Source organism: Corvus hawaiiensis, chromosome 12, assembly GCF_020740725.1.
Source record: "Corvus hawaiiensis isolate bCorHaw1 chromosome 12, bCorHaw1.pri.cur, whole genome shotgun sequence".
Classification (NCBI taxonomy): domain Eukaryota; kingdom Metazoa; phylum Chordata; class Aves; order Passeriformes; family Corvidae; genus Corvus; species Corvus hawaiiensis.
In genome coordinates this window covers 12,987,163-12,999,971 of record NC_063224.1, presented here as the reverse complement: position 1 = coordinate 12,999,971, position 12,809 = coordinate 12,987,163, and the positions used below count along the sequence as shown (strand labels likewise).

The window sequence follows — 12,809 nt, the reverse complement described above, 5'->3', positions numbered from 1 at the left end:
TGCTGGTGACAGCAATGACAGTCAGAAGGTGTCTCATTCTTTCTGCATCTTTTGGTAAAACTGCATGTATAGCTTCTCTCTACAATCACCCCTAGTGCAGTCATCTGCAACCAAGTGAAAAATCAATTAAGGAGCAGCACAGACTGCAAAACTATATTAGAACATCACCAAGTTTCACTACTTTACTGTTTAACAATACTGCTAAAAATTATAAAAATAGTTCTTTAAAGCAAGGGGGTTTTCCCCTGTTTTTCTTTTTCCCTGAGGATATTTGTCACACATGCAAAAAATGCATAAGAAACATAGTTAAACTTGGCTGCAAACTTCTCAGAATTATTCTACTGAGAGCAGCCCATTCATCTATTCCAATCCACAGAGCATTACTTTTACAGCATTCTCTCCGAGACTTTCTTCCGTTTTGATGCTGGGACTCAAATCTCACTCCAGGTGAAGGCAGTGAGACTAGGAAAAGCCACCAGCCTACAGCCAGACACTAGAGACTAACCAGGAATATTTCTCACCTGTGTTACAGAACATCTTTCCTAAATACTTTTAAATCCATGTTGAAAAAATACCCACAATAGACAGACACCAATGTAGGATTCATCAGAAATGAGCTTCCTTGCCTATCTCCAACATAAGCCACCTTCCAATTTTTTGGGGACCTGCAAAATATACACACAGCATACCAAAGGCCAAAAGCACAAGCATATTTATACAGTTCTATTCGGGCAATATTTGCATAATGAGTCTACATCACTATTTGGCTAAGCTACTATTATTATTAAAGACTATTAAATATGATTATTTGCTTAAGCTTCTCTTACCTTGATTTAAAGGTACAGTGCATTTCGTAAGGATTTCTACTAGAAAAGGTAAGAAATATGAGTTTATGTTACCAGAAAAGACTTTTAAAAGCTAGACAAATCCAAACTGATAAAATAAGCATATTTAATAGATTTTCACTCTACATTTGTTTTGTAAAAGTGTCATATCAACTAGAAGCAATGTACTATTTTTCCTTCACCACTCTTCATTAACAAACTCTAGGGAGACGTGAAAAGGTCAGATTTCCTTCTTTGGGTTTGCGTAAATTACTGAATGCCTTATAACACACTTAGAGCAGCTCAGTCAGCTCCTCCTGACATTGCTTAAATAAAATCTAAAGAAGTACAGTGACATCACAACAGTCACAGCAAAAATTTGCAGCCACAGTGGGACATTTTAAGCCAAACTTTCTGCTTACACAAGATGCTTCTAAAGCTTTTGCTACATCCATTTTTCCCTTAAGTAAAGAGGTACTGAAAAGTGTACAGCAGCAAGTGCCTTCATTAAGCATCAGCATCTAGAAGTAACTTTTGCATTAAGGAAATAGAAATTTAAGGGAAAATATACCCCCCTTTGCATTCCAGCTGGACCTCAGAGATCAGAGGGGCTGGGTGTGACCGGGCTTGATTTCTGCTTAGAACCAATTCAGTGCTATGGGTCTGGCTGAGTTCAGTAAGAACTTCCATGATTACAGATTCATAAATAGTACAGTTTATTGAAGCAACAGGAAAGTGGGTTCAGGATTGCCAGTTATAAGGGCACTAACAATGGATTTTGTTTTTTAAAGGTACTGATAACCTGAGTACAAATAATTAAATATAAAGAATCCATTTAGGTTCTGTATTTATCTAGAAACAGTGTTTTTTCCTCAGAAGATGATTAACCAAAAACCTCACGGGAAATTATCTCCCACTTCTCTGGTATAGCTGCAATACTACAGAGAGAAAAGCAAGGGAAGTTTACTTAACAGAGGGATTGCCATGTTATTTCAGAATATACCCTTCTAGAAGCAGGTATGGGATGGAGCTATGTGAGATAAAAGCTGTAACCAGATTTGTGTGCTTGTGGTTATTTTGCTGGTTTTTAATAAGAAGCACTTACTAGCCTGGAAGGGATGAGTGCTCTGCAAAAGTAGTATCAAACTTTAACCCTACAGGACAAGCAGACAACTGAATGCAAACAACCCTCACAGCAGCTGCTGTGAATAGGATCTCAGGCTGAACAAACAAATGCCCAAAACCATGGTTGGAAACAACAAGAAATACAACAAGAAATACAGCATATCCTGGCAAGCCTGCAGTGTACATGGCTCATCATTTCAAAAGCCAACAAACCTCCTACTCCTGTGTCTGGCACAAGGCAGGCTGTGAGCAGAGCAGTTCAAACAAATGATTAGATGCCAGCTCTCAGGAAGCTGCCAGAGGAATGCAGCTGTTCCAGCACCACAACCTGTCCCACTGTGCTCTGCACCCATCACAGCTGCTGAGAACACCTAAGGGCTGCCCCACTCAGAGGTGGCAGCTGCCAGGCAGGGAGGGAGATGGGGACATACCCACAGGGAATGATCAGGCACACAGGAACAGCGGCCCCATCACCTCTCAAGGTCTGTCTGCCCACAGCACAGACATGACACCGCTACCTCCAAAAGAAATGAAACTGATCCAGCTTCTAGTCTTGGCTTCTCTACATTGTTAGTAACAAACAGTTTGGTTTTCCTAAGAGCCTGTATTGTTATGGTGCAATGTCTTTGGCATAAATCTAAGATTTCAAAGAAAAATGTCCTTGTTCTAAACATTTCACTTTCAACCTGAAAGTCAGTAAAAGAAGACAATGTTGTCACTCTATTTTCATACCAGGAGTGACATTTGAAGGACTAAAGCAGTCTGAAAACAAAGAAAAATCAGATTAATACATCTGTTCCCTGACAGCTTTTAGAAAACCAAATACAATGTGTAGGAGAACATAGGGAATAAGAGGCTGAGAAGACTCTACTGGGGATTTAAATGGGAAGGACTAGAAAATGGAAAAGCTGAATACATATGGTTCAAGACTGAGCCAGAATCCATATCCTAATTTTAAAAAGTGACAAAAAAGTGAACAAGAAGTTGATGAGGGAGTTTCTTGTGCTAAGTGTAAGTAAATTTGGCAGAAAATAAATCCCCTTGCATTCCAGCTGGTCCTCAGTTATCAGAGGGGCTCGGGGTGGCAGGGCCTAATTTCTGAGTAAAAGCCAATTCAGCACAGTAAGTAAGTAACAGAAATGCACAGCCAGTTCAGCAGTACAAGTTCATAAGAAGTATCATGGTCTGATTCACAAATAGAAAATTACTGAAACATCAGAAATGCAGATTCTTATTGGTTTGCTGGCAGCAATTCGATTTCTCGCTCAGAAACTGATGTGCCTCTCGTGTGACAAATGTGTAAAGAAAAACAATACGCTAAATAAGGAATTAAGTTATCCTGAATGAAAGAAGTCTGTCTTCTGAAGTGTTATGACAGTGAAGTTTTACCACCCCTGCTGTAAGTACCTAGAAGTATATAAAAACCTCACTCCAGTTGCAGAAAAAGAGCAAAGGAACACAAATTAGCTTTTCAGACTACCAAAATTCAAACAGTTATAGCCTCTCTCTTATATAAACCATAACTTATATTCAGTGTGGCAGAACAAGTTTCATACTACAATTCTAAGAAGTGAAAATGAATCTTCTATTACATCAAGCCACACAAACAAAATCTGTATTTCTACACTGTACTTATATTGTGTAGAGATGATCCTCTGGAATTCGTTCAGATGTCTTACAAAAGGCATTCTCTTTTCTACAGAATATGCATCTTCCAGGATAAACTTTAAAATATTTTCTATAGGCCTGCTACCAAAAAAAAAAAAAAAAAAAAAAATGTAATGGAGTTTTCTGATCAGATTTTTTTGTTGTTGTTGTCTAAACCAAGAAGTCCTGAATATGGATCCTCTTGCAGAAAAACCCCAGCACTACTGTAGATAAGTAAAAGACTTTTCAGAGAAAATGAGATAGAATAAAGAAAAAAAGGACAGTCTCTTGATAAGATTTAAGCTTTAAGCTTCCAAAATGTACTCAAAAAACGAATATTAAGCATTTAAACACTATCCTTGTATCACTAAATGCAAGTTAGGATTATACTCTTCAAACTTGGAAGGCAGTTACTACAGTAAACAGATTTATAAAAATACAGGATTAGTAAATTCAAAAATCCTGAATATGCAACAGCCTTAAACATCACCACATATCTCTGAAATAACATGTTGCCTCAAGAGGGAGGGATTGTTCAGAGGAAAATGAGTAGGAGAAAGGATACGTAGACTAAAAAATGCAGAAGGCTGGAAAAGCAATCAAACTAAGAAACAAGTGACCCATCCTAATTATCTCTGATAGCAGATGCTGCCAACAGATGCTCTCACATTATGCTCCAAGTACAGCTGTGAGAACCAGAAATAGATACTAAAAATGCTAAACCCAGGAAAATGCATCCCTTGCACCTTCGAGAAGAGATACTTGAGGTAGCACTCTAAACTGACAAAGCATGGTTCTTCAAATCACCTCAGCATTGTGAAGCAATCCAAATGTACACTGAGCCCTTTTCCTTAAGCTGTTAATTTTAAGGCTTCACAGGCGTTGGCAGAAAAAGGTATCAAGGATTATTAACCGATGCACTAACCCTAAGAAACAGTTTATTCAAGTTATAGTTGTAGTGTGATGACAGTTACATTGTCTTGCCTCATTTATCTTGCCCAGTCAACAGAATTGTACAGAAGACAGTAAAATCTATTTGGGGGGAAAAAGACAACCCAAAACATTTTTAACTGTCCAAGAAGCTTTACATTAGAAACAATAAAAGAATTATAATTTACTTAAGTATCTCAAGGGTTATAGCTCTTGCAATTTTTTTTCCTAATGTAGGTTCAGCCTCTAAGTGTCACAAATCATCAAAGTTTGAATAAAAAAGAGCTTTATGAGATCTGTATCTGTTCAGATATAAACCTAATAGCTGGAGCAACATAAAAGACCAGAGGAGATCTGTACATCAGCAAGCTCACAGAAGTATAAATAGCCTAATACAAATTACAACTTTCTGATCCTTTCAGGATGCTGGAAATCTACAAGGGCTATGCAGAGAACTGCACATTTCAGAGCAGCATCCAGTTTCTTGGGGTCTGATTAATTTAAGGTTCTACAAACTGCAAGAGTACAGTTTTAGTAACGAAGAAAACATCTTCTTCCCACACTCTGGTCTTTTGGTTCAGTGAAACACTCCAGTGCTAGCATCTGCTATAGTCTTTGTCAACAGCCAGAAAAAACACCACTGAGGTGTTCAGCCTTTCCACATGGCAGACATAATTCCAACCACCAACAAGAAACATTAGTGTTTCTTCTAGTTTTTACACTGGCAAAACTGGTGTAAACTAACTAGGCAAAACTATGAGCTGGACTCGAACACTATTAAGAAAATAATAGGCCATCACTTACATTCAGTGAGCCATCACCAAAGCAAAAGTAATGTATGAATTTCTAGAAAACACAATTTTTTGTAATTATGCTTAAACCAATGACAGCAAAATTACTATAAATCATATTTTCATGATTTCTCTAGGTTCCTTTTAAGAAACAGAAGGAGAGAAATTACACCACATTCCAACTCCTGAGAGCACTGCAGCTCCTCTGCTTTAAGCAACACAAAATTCTTACTGGACTACAAAATGCAATCCAGGCTCCAGTACCAGTCAGCTGAAAACAGATGGCAGTGCAGAGAGCCCGGGTCCCTGGAGAGCTCACTAATCGTGTCAGTCGGTAACTCAGAAAGCTTTCATTTAGAAAACAGACCAGTTCAGTTACCTCTGTAGCCCAGCTGGGCCAGCAGCAGGCAGGGCTGTGGGGTCATGATGGCTGATCCCTGTATGTTCAATGGGACACTTACAACGGGCAAAGAAACCCGACCTTTCAGCACCAGTTTTGGATGGCCACTATTTTAGCCGTTGCCATCCAGTACACGATTGCTACCACTGGAGCACAGCCGGGACGAGCAGCGCTACCACTGGCAGCACAGCAGGGACACCATCACTGTTGCTGTCCCTATCCAAAGACATCCCTCTGGTGCCACACCGCTCCTGCGGCAATAAACCTAAGGGACGAAGGGTAAGGGGTGATGTGTGGAAACACCTGGCACCCCTTCTCCTAACACAGATACAGACCGCACACCCAGAGGCAGATGGTCTTCATGGCCCAGTGCCATCCTCCTGCATAGAAACCCCGATGAACTGTAATTGCTTGTGTGGGATATTCAGCCTACTGCTTGTGCTTGTAGCTTGCAAGAGCTTTGTCTGGCCCTACTGGGGAGATCATAAGTCAGTCTCAGTGGACCTGTTTTCAAAAGCAGCGTTTAAATCTGTGCCCTGAAATGCTCTCACAAGCAGCCAGGTGAGCAGCCTGGCTGTGCCGGAGTGCTGTCTGGTGACTGCAAGTGGGAGGGGTGTAGAAAAGCCCCCAAGTGAACAAGCCTAGAAGTTGACCCTGGGCTGTCTGGAAGGGATAATATTGTATCTTTTCTAGCTTTTATTTTCTGCCGAGACGCTTATATTGAACAGCTCCCTCAAGTCATGCGAGAGTGTTAGGAGGCGCAAAAAAAAGAAAAAAAACCGCGAAGCTGCTGTTTAATAAATAAAGGTCAACACAGCTGCGTGACAACACCCACCGCCCTGAGCCGGCCGCGCCGCGCCCCTTCCCTGCCGGTAGCCAATGCGAGGCGCGCTTGCTGCGGGCGGCGCGGCGGGCGAGTAGCGCGGGGCGTTGTTGCGGGGCCGGGCCGGCGGGGCGGTGCGCGGGGCCGCGGGGGAACGGCCCGTGCTCGGTGCTCCGCCCGGTGCGCGCCGCTCCGCCCGCCCGCCCGCCCGCCATGAACTCCCTGGACCAGGCTGAGGGTGAGTGCGGCCGCTCGGAGCGAGCCCGGAGCTGCTTCTTCGGCGAGCCGGGAGCTGCCGGCTCTGTGCCCGGGCTGCCCGAGCGCGCTGCCCCATCCCTGCGGAGCGGGACGAAGCGGCCGCGGGAGGCCTCGGCTCCCTCTGCACCGCGCTCCCGGCGCTCCTCCTCGGCCCAGACAGGCGAGCTGGGGCGGGGTTCCGGGGCCACCTCGGCGTCCCGCGCTCGGGGCGGGCTGCGCTGCTCCCCGGCCGGCCCGGAGAGCAGGGCCCGCGGGAGGGCCTGTGCTGAGGGGCTGCTGCCTGCCCTGGGAGAAGGGAGTGCTCGCGGTTCCTTTCGGTGCCGCTGCTCGGCTGTAGCTGATGAAAACCCTCTTGTGCTCTGGGAGCTCCTTCCCCGCTCAGGGTTTTTTGCGTGAGACGCGTTTCTTTCAGCTCTTGAGCCCCACTAGGCGTTACACTGTGCCAGGGCTCCTCTTGCGTTTGAAGAACGCGACCTCAAATAGCCGCTTCTTGTCTGGAGACACTTGATGGTTTGCGTTACTAGTTCTTTGAAGTTACAGCTTACAGGATGTCAGAACCCTGAAAGAGTTTGTAGTGTCCAAAGACTGGTAGAGATTTTAAAAATGCACCTGTGTTTCGGAATTAGCAGGTGTTTTGTAGCTGGTACTAGAAGTAGGCAACGTCGACAGAAAGCGATAGTCCGGCGTTGTCACGGCTTTGTTGCTGTGCTTGTACAAGCTGAGGGATCCCAGAAGCGTGCCCTGCTAGTCACAGCTGCCAAAGGGATCAACTCAGAGAAGGTTCTTGGAATGTGCGTAGTTGAAAATAAGTTAAAACTTCAATTTTCTTTTTTTCTGAAAAGAGTTTTTTTCATTTTTTGTTTCAGTGATCTCTGCGTTACATGAGTGTTTTCTTGAGAGCTTTGGTGTCAATAGCCTGATTTAATGCCTTCAGGGTGCTGTTTCTCAAAGAGCAGGTTTTTATATGGTGCCTTGTGTTCCCCCTCTCGTTTCAGTGACTAGTTGGAGGGGCTTGTGCTAGTCAGGGAACTGTTAATTAGCTATAATTGCCGGCAGTGGTTTAACTTCCCCAGAAGGGAAGTGGAGGACAGGCCATTAACTACTGTGTTCTTGGCAGTAATTAAGACTAGTTAGCTGTTCTGTGGCTGAAGTCAAGATGCTGTAATCTTCCCCCATAAATTCACATGCAAACCACTTAGGAATAAATTCACAGTTTAGAAGACTGCTTTTGTAGTGATCATAATAGATTTATTTCTTCTAAGCTTATTCTTCATTTGCTTTATTGTGATAACTAATATAGTAATAGTTGGAAGTTGAAGTTCCACATTGATACTGATGGAGACTTTAGCTGAAAGTTAAGTTGATCCTAATTGAAATTTAACTCTAGGTAGAATTCTAGTTTTGACTGGAATGTTGTCAGATATTGACCTTGTTGAACGGAAGTGTAAATCTAACCTGGACTTAAGGTGAAACAGCTCCTTGGAGACAATTAGGAGTATCAACTTGAAATGGATTTAGCAGTAATTTCAGTGGAAAAACCATGGGAAAATGATGGTAATAAGAAGAAAGATCTATCTAAAAAAAAGGAAGTTATTGGAGTAAGATTATTGGACTGGTGTTTGCTGTGGGATTTTTTGCATATGTGTGTGCATACATATGACACACAAAGTTTCTACAAAACAAAGTAAACAAATCCACATTACTACAAATAATCCCTTGAACGGAAGTAAATGGCCAACTTTTTTTAAAAAATTGCCATTATATTGATTATAGGACTTAATGGTTTCCTGATATACTTCAAAATGTGATACTTTCTTTCTGTTTTCAGAGGCACTTTAAGCTACTATAAATCTTAACTCAGTATTTACAAAGATGTCTGAAATAGTGTGATTTCTCAACTGTATTGATTTTTCTTTTTTGTAAGTGGGAATGTTTCTTGCATTTAGATTAACACTGTACTTTCTACCTGAAGTTGAGTAAAGCTACTATGACTGGGCTTTCATTGCATATAAATGATCATTGCATTGGTTTTCTCTGCCTGTTTAAGAATTGGGTGTGCATGGGGGAAAATTGAATTCTTTTTATCTTCTACTTTGAAGTTTTACTAAGTAGATGAAGATCTAATTATGTTTGATATACATCCTCCCCAGATCTCAAAGCTTTTGAAAGAAGACTTACTGAATACATTGCATGTTTGCAACCAGCTACAGGACGTTGGAGAAGTAAGTTTGATGTTCCAAGCAATAAATAGGATTCTGTCTTTCAAGCTTGTTAGATTTACCAGTGTGTATCTTCTATTTAGGTTTGCCAAAGAAAAATCTGTATTTAGACTTGCTTTAAAATTTGTGGCACACATTCGAACACTCTGCAACAAGTTAATACAGGATAATAAACTAATACTTTAGCCAGAGTTAGAAAAATGAGGTTAAGATTGAATTGGCTCAAAGCTGAATTATTCTGGAAATAGCTGGAACAATAAGTTGTTGTGCTTGTTGCTGTTTTATTCTGGTTTTTATTTTGTTGAAGTTTTTTTCTTCAAGGCTGAGACTTTCCAGACAGTTGTTACAGTTATTTAAACTAAATATGATCAGGTGAGATAGTCCCTGTAAAACTGAAGGTGAAAAAGTTACAGCAGTGTGCCATAAAGGCAGCTGTTGTGACAGGAAAGTTTGAAGGAGAGGGAAAGGCAGAAAATACCACAGAAATGTTGCCAGCTTTGGGATTAGTACCCTGTGGTAGAAACACACAACTTTGTTTTGTTTTGAGACTTCGCTGGTTTTTACCCACTCAAAGAATACAGGCTTTTTTAGAACACATAAAATAGTATCTTTTCGCCTGAGAGGTCAATTTTGAATGAAGAAACTGAAGGAATGACTACTTAAAAAGCAAAACCACCACCTCAAACCCCTTTCTTTCTGAGCAATCAGGGTGCAAGCAAATATTTATTTGTAGTTCTGCTAAATTTGCACATGCCTGCTTTAGGAGTGCATTTGGCTTCCAAAATTGCTATTTTCTGTCAGTTATAATTTTAAAAAAATACTGGAAACTTTTAAGCATATTTAAATGAGGTTTGCATAACCTGTATTGTATTCAGTGACTCATGTTTTTTCCCAAACTGCTTGTTTTGTAATTCACATAAAAGAGGAACTTTCTATTTTAATTAGAATGGGGTGTGTAGCCAGTGTTAACTTTTTGTCCTGTTATCCTGAAAAGAAAGTATTTATATGATGTAGAGAAGAAGCTTTATGCTTTTGTTAGATCGTTTTCAACTTTCTTTTGAAAAGATAACTTTGGTTTCTTCAAAGGACTAGGATGTTTTTACTTGACAGAATTTAGATTTTCATATGTACTTGTTCTGTCCAGGAAGCTTGTACAGAATCCTTAGGCTTTCCCATATTAGAAGTTTCTTTGCATATTTTCATTTCTGCTTTCCAATTAGAAGCTTTTCCTCCTTCAGAAGTGAGAAAAGAAATATATGTTTGAGTTGCTGCTGAAAAATAAATGCGTTTAAATATGAGTGAGGTATACTGTTTGTGACTCTCATTCTTTTCTTCATCAGTGATTTTGATAGTGGTATCAGTCTGCACAGCAACTGGGGCTTGGAACTGGTTAATAGACCCAGAGACACAAAAGGTAAGGTCAGGCTAATGCCAAATGTGGTGTGTTCCATAGCTTGGTGCTGCAGTCAAGTGGTATATTGAAAACTGAAAGGCTAAACATGGTTCTCACATGAAACTGGGAGATGATTTTTAGTAAAGCTCTCAAGCTGTCTGGAATTGTTGTGGAATGTGTCCTGGGATAAAGTCTGCCAAAATACTGTACCCTGAATGCTTATCTAAAGAATTGTTCACAAGTACTTGGAAATGGCTAGGAGCAGTATTTTATTTTTAGTTAAGCGACCTAGGCGGTGACTTTCTGTGTGTTTTAGAAAGTATGCAGTGGGACTAATCTGATTTCTTTCCTAGGTATCATTTTTCACATCACTTTGGAATCACCCATTTTTCACAATTAGCTGTATTACCCTAATAGGCTTGTTCTTTGCTGGAATACATAAAAGAGTGGTGGCACCATCAATGTATCCTTTGATAATGTTTGTCAGGTTACAGGTGTAGTTACTGCAGTTGTTGAAGCCTATGCCAATATTGCTTTTTAATTGTTGCTTACTGTGTGTTCAAGTGTTAGCTGCTTTCCTTGACACAATCCACACAGTATAGCAGCCCGATGTCGAACTGTTCTGGCAGAATATAATATGTCCTGTGATGATGTAAGTGTTAGCGCTTCATTGCCTAAACCTTGTTTGTAAAAAAAAAAAAAAAAAAAAAGGAAATAATTCAAAAAGACACACAGTTTGTTTTTCTGAACAGCACTTGTATATACCTCAGCAAATTCTGTGTCTGTAAAACTGGAATGTGGAATACTTAGTACTGTTTTGTGTGTTGTTTTGCACTGTCCATAACATTGAAGTGTAATTGTTTGGTTCAACTTTCAGGGTTTAAACTTTATTTATTTTGTTTTCTGTCTTGCAGACTGGAAAATTAATTTTGAAACCTAGGCCTCATGTTCAATAAGGGCTGTCTTCCTTCATTTTTTTCCACTGCCATGGAAACCAAAAATGACCTTTTTTAAGGTAGTATGACAGCAAAAAATCAAATGGGACTGGTTGTCACTGCCTGGGAGTAAAAGTCTTAACACAGTTGACAATGAAAGTGTGCAATATTACTTTCTTGAATATTTATCCAAATTCTTTGTTATCATATTATCAGTGCTTTTGCTACTTCTGATTACCTCTTTTTCAGTATTTGTGTCACTTTTTTACTTCAGCTAGAACAGAACATACAGGTGAAGTATGTTAATTGGCAATGAAGTTGAACTTGAAAATGAAACCTCATTTGTGTTACGTGTCTATGTAAGCTATTGTAAATAGCAGATTGATGCCAATGTTCAGGAAAAAAGTAATACCTGGTCTGTGGATTTTCTTGTTCTCATGAAGAGTATTGAAAGGAATGTTTGCCATTCTCCTGATGTTTTATTAGCACACTTCCTCATTACAGCTGTCCTTGTCTCCTGGTCACTCTTTTTGGAACTGGTTTAAAGGCTCGCAGGAAGACTGACTGTTTGTGCTGGAGAAAACTGGTCTTACTGTCTAAGAACTTCGCAAATATATCAAGGATCACATTTGTCAAGTTGTGTATATAGTGCACCAGCCACTTTCCTTGTGGTCATACGTAGTTCCTCGTTTGATCTGGTTCAAAACACTTAATTTTAAGATTTTAATTTTTTTAAAATTGTCTTAAATATGCTTGTATCTTCCCAGTTGTAAGGTTGTACTGTATCTAAAGTCCACCCAACCAGTCTGAGTGGATTTTTATGCTGTGATAGTCAGAATATGAAACTAGTATTGCAAATGTATAACTTCAGATTTGGGGAAGAAAATCTAGAGTGCCACAATAAAATAACAAAATTTGTTATTCAGAGTGTTAACAACAAGGTGTGGATGATATATGCATAAAGTGTAACTTTTGAATAGCTAAAACTGTCAAGTTTTAAGAGTTTAAGTTGTTCAAGGTGCCTTTTTAAATGTTTTGGACTCTTTAAATTGACTCTAACTGCAAAGCTCTTGCAACTTCAGTAACCCCTACTACAGGGTAGACTGGCTTTTAAAGGCAGCCTATTGATGTAACTTTGTCGGTTGAAACTTCAAGAATTGTCTTCTGGATTTTTTTTCCAGTAAGTCTTCTGCCCATCCATTATTTTTAACTGCTGTATATTTTGTAGGTAAATGTGTATAAAATAAAATCTTTGTATAAACAGGTGTTATCTTCTTTTGTACTGTGCAAATACAGATCTCCACTGAACACAGAAGAACTTCAGAAAATACATAGCTGCACTCTGTAACTTTCATACCGGACCAACATTTCCTGTATTTGATGTGGTTCTTAAAATCTAAGATACTGACACCAGAGAGGAAACCCCTTCCAGGTTTCCATCCTCCAGGTCAATCCCGCCTCTGT

The 12,809-nt window shown here is 40.2% G+C and overlaps 1 protein-coding gene across 3 annotated transcripts; it reads left to right on the top strand.

Moving 5' to 3' along the window:
• Nucleotides 1-6,667: 6,667 nt before the first annotated feature.
• On the top strand, nucleotides 6,668-12,728 carry CNEP1R1 (CTD nuclear envelope phosphatase 1 regulatory subunit 1). 3 transcript variants are annotated; one of them, XR_007206311.1, is made up of 7 exons: nucleotides 6,668-6,778; nucleotides 8,949-9,020; nucleotides 10,358-10,431; nucleotides 10,764-10,873; nucleotides 11,008-11,062; nucleotides 11,325-11,425; nucleotides 12,642-12,728. XR_007206311.1 is itself a non-coding variant. In XM_048316442.1 (6 exons), exons 1-6 carry the CDS (start codon nucleotides 6,754-6,756, stop codon nucleotides 11,364-11,366), a joined length of 378 nt encoding a protein of 125 aa, XP_048172399.1. In that variant the 5' UTR covers nucleotides 6,668-6,753; the 3' UTR covers nucleotides 11,367-12,076. The 3 variants fall into 3 exon arrangements, 1 of the variants encoding a protein (XP_048172399.1); XR_007206310.1 differs by lacking the exon at nucleotides 12,642-12,728 and adding an exon at nucleotides 11,850-12,076; XM_048316442.1 differs by lacking the exon at nucleotides 12,642-12,728 and having other exon boundaries at nucleotides 11,325-12,076.
• Nucleotides 12,729-12,809: the final 81 nt, after the last annotated feature.

What these genes read in the sequence shown, in the direction of transcription:
- CNEP1R1 (XM_048316442.1), top strand. Translation starts at nt 6,754, where the DNA reads ATGAACTCCCTGGACCAGGCTGAGG. An exon ending in AGCTACAGGACGTTGGAGAA is followed by an intron (nt 9,021 to 10,357) that starts GTAAGTTTGATG and finishes TTTCTTCATCAG; the next exon opens with TGATTTTGATAGTGGTATCA. An exon ending in AGAGTGGTGGCACCATCAAT is followed by an intron (nt 10,874 to 11,007) that starts GTATCCTTTGAT and finishes CAATCCACACAG; the next exon opens with TATAGCAGCCCGATGTCGAA.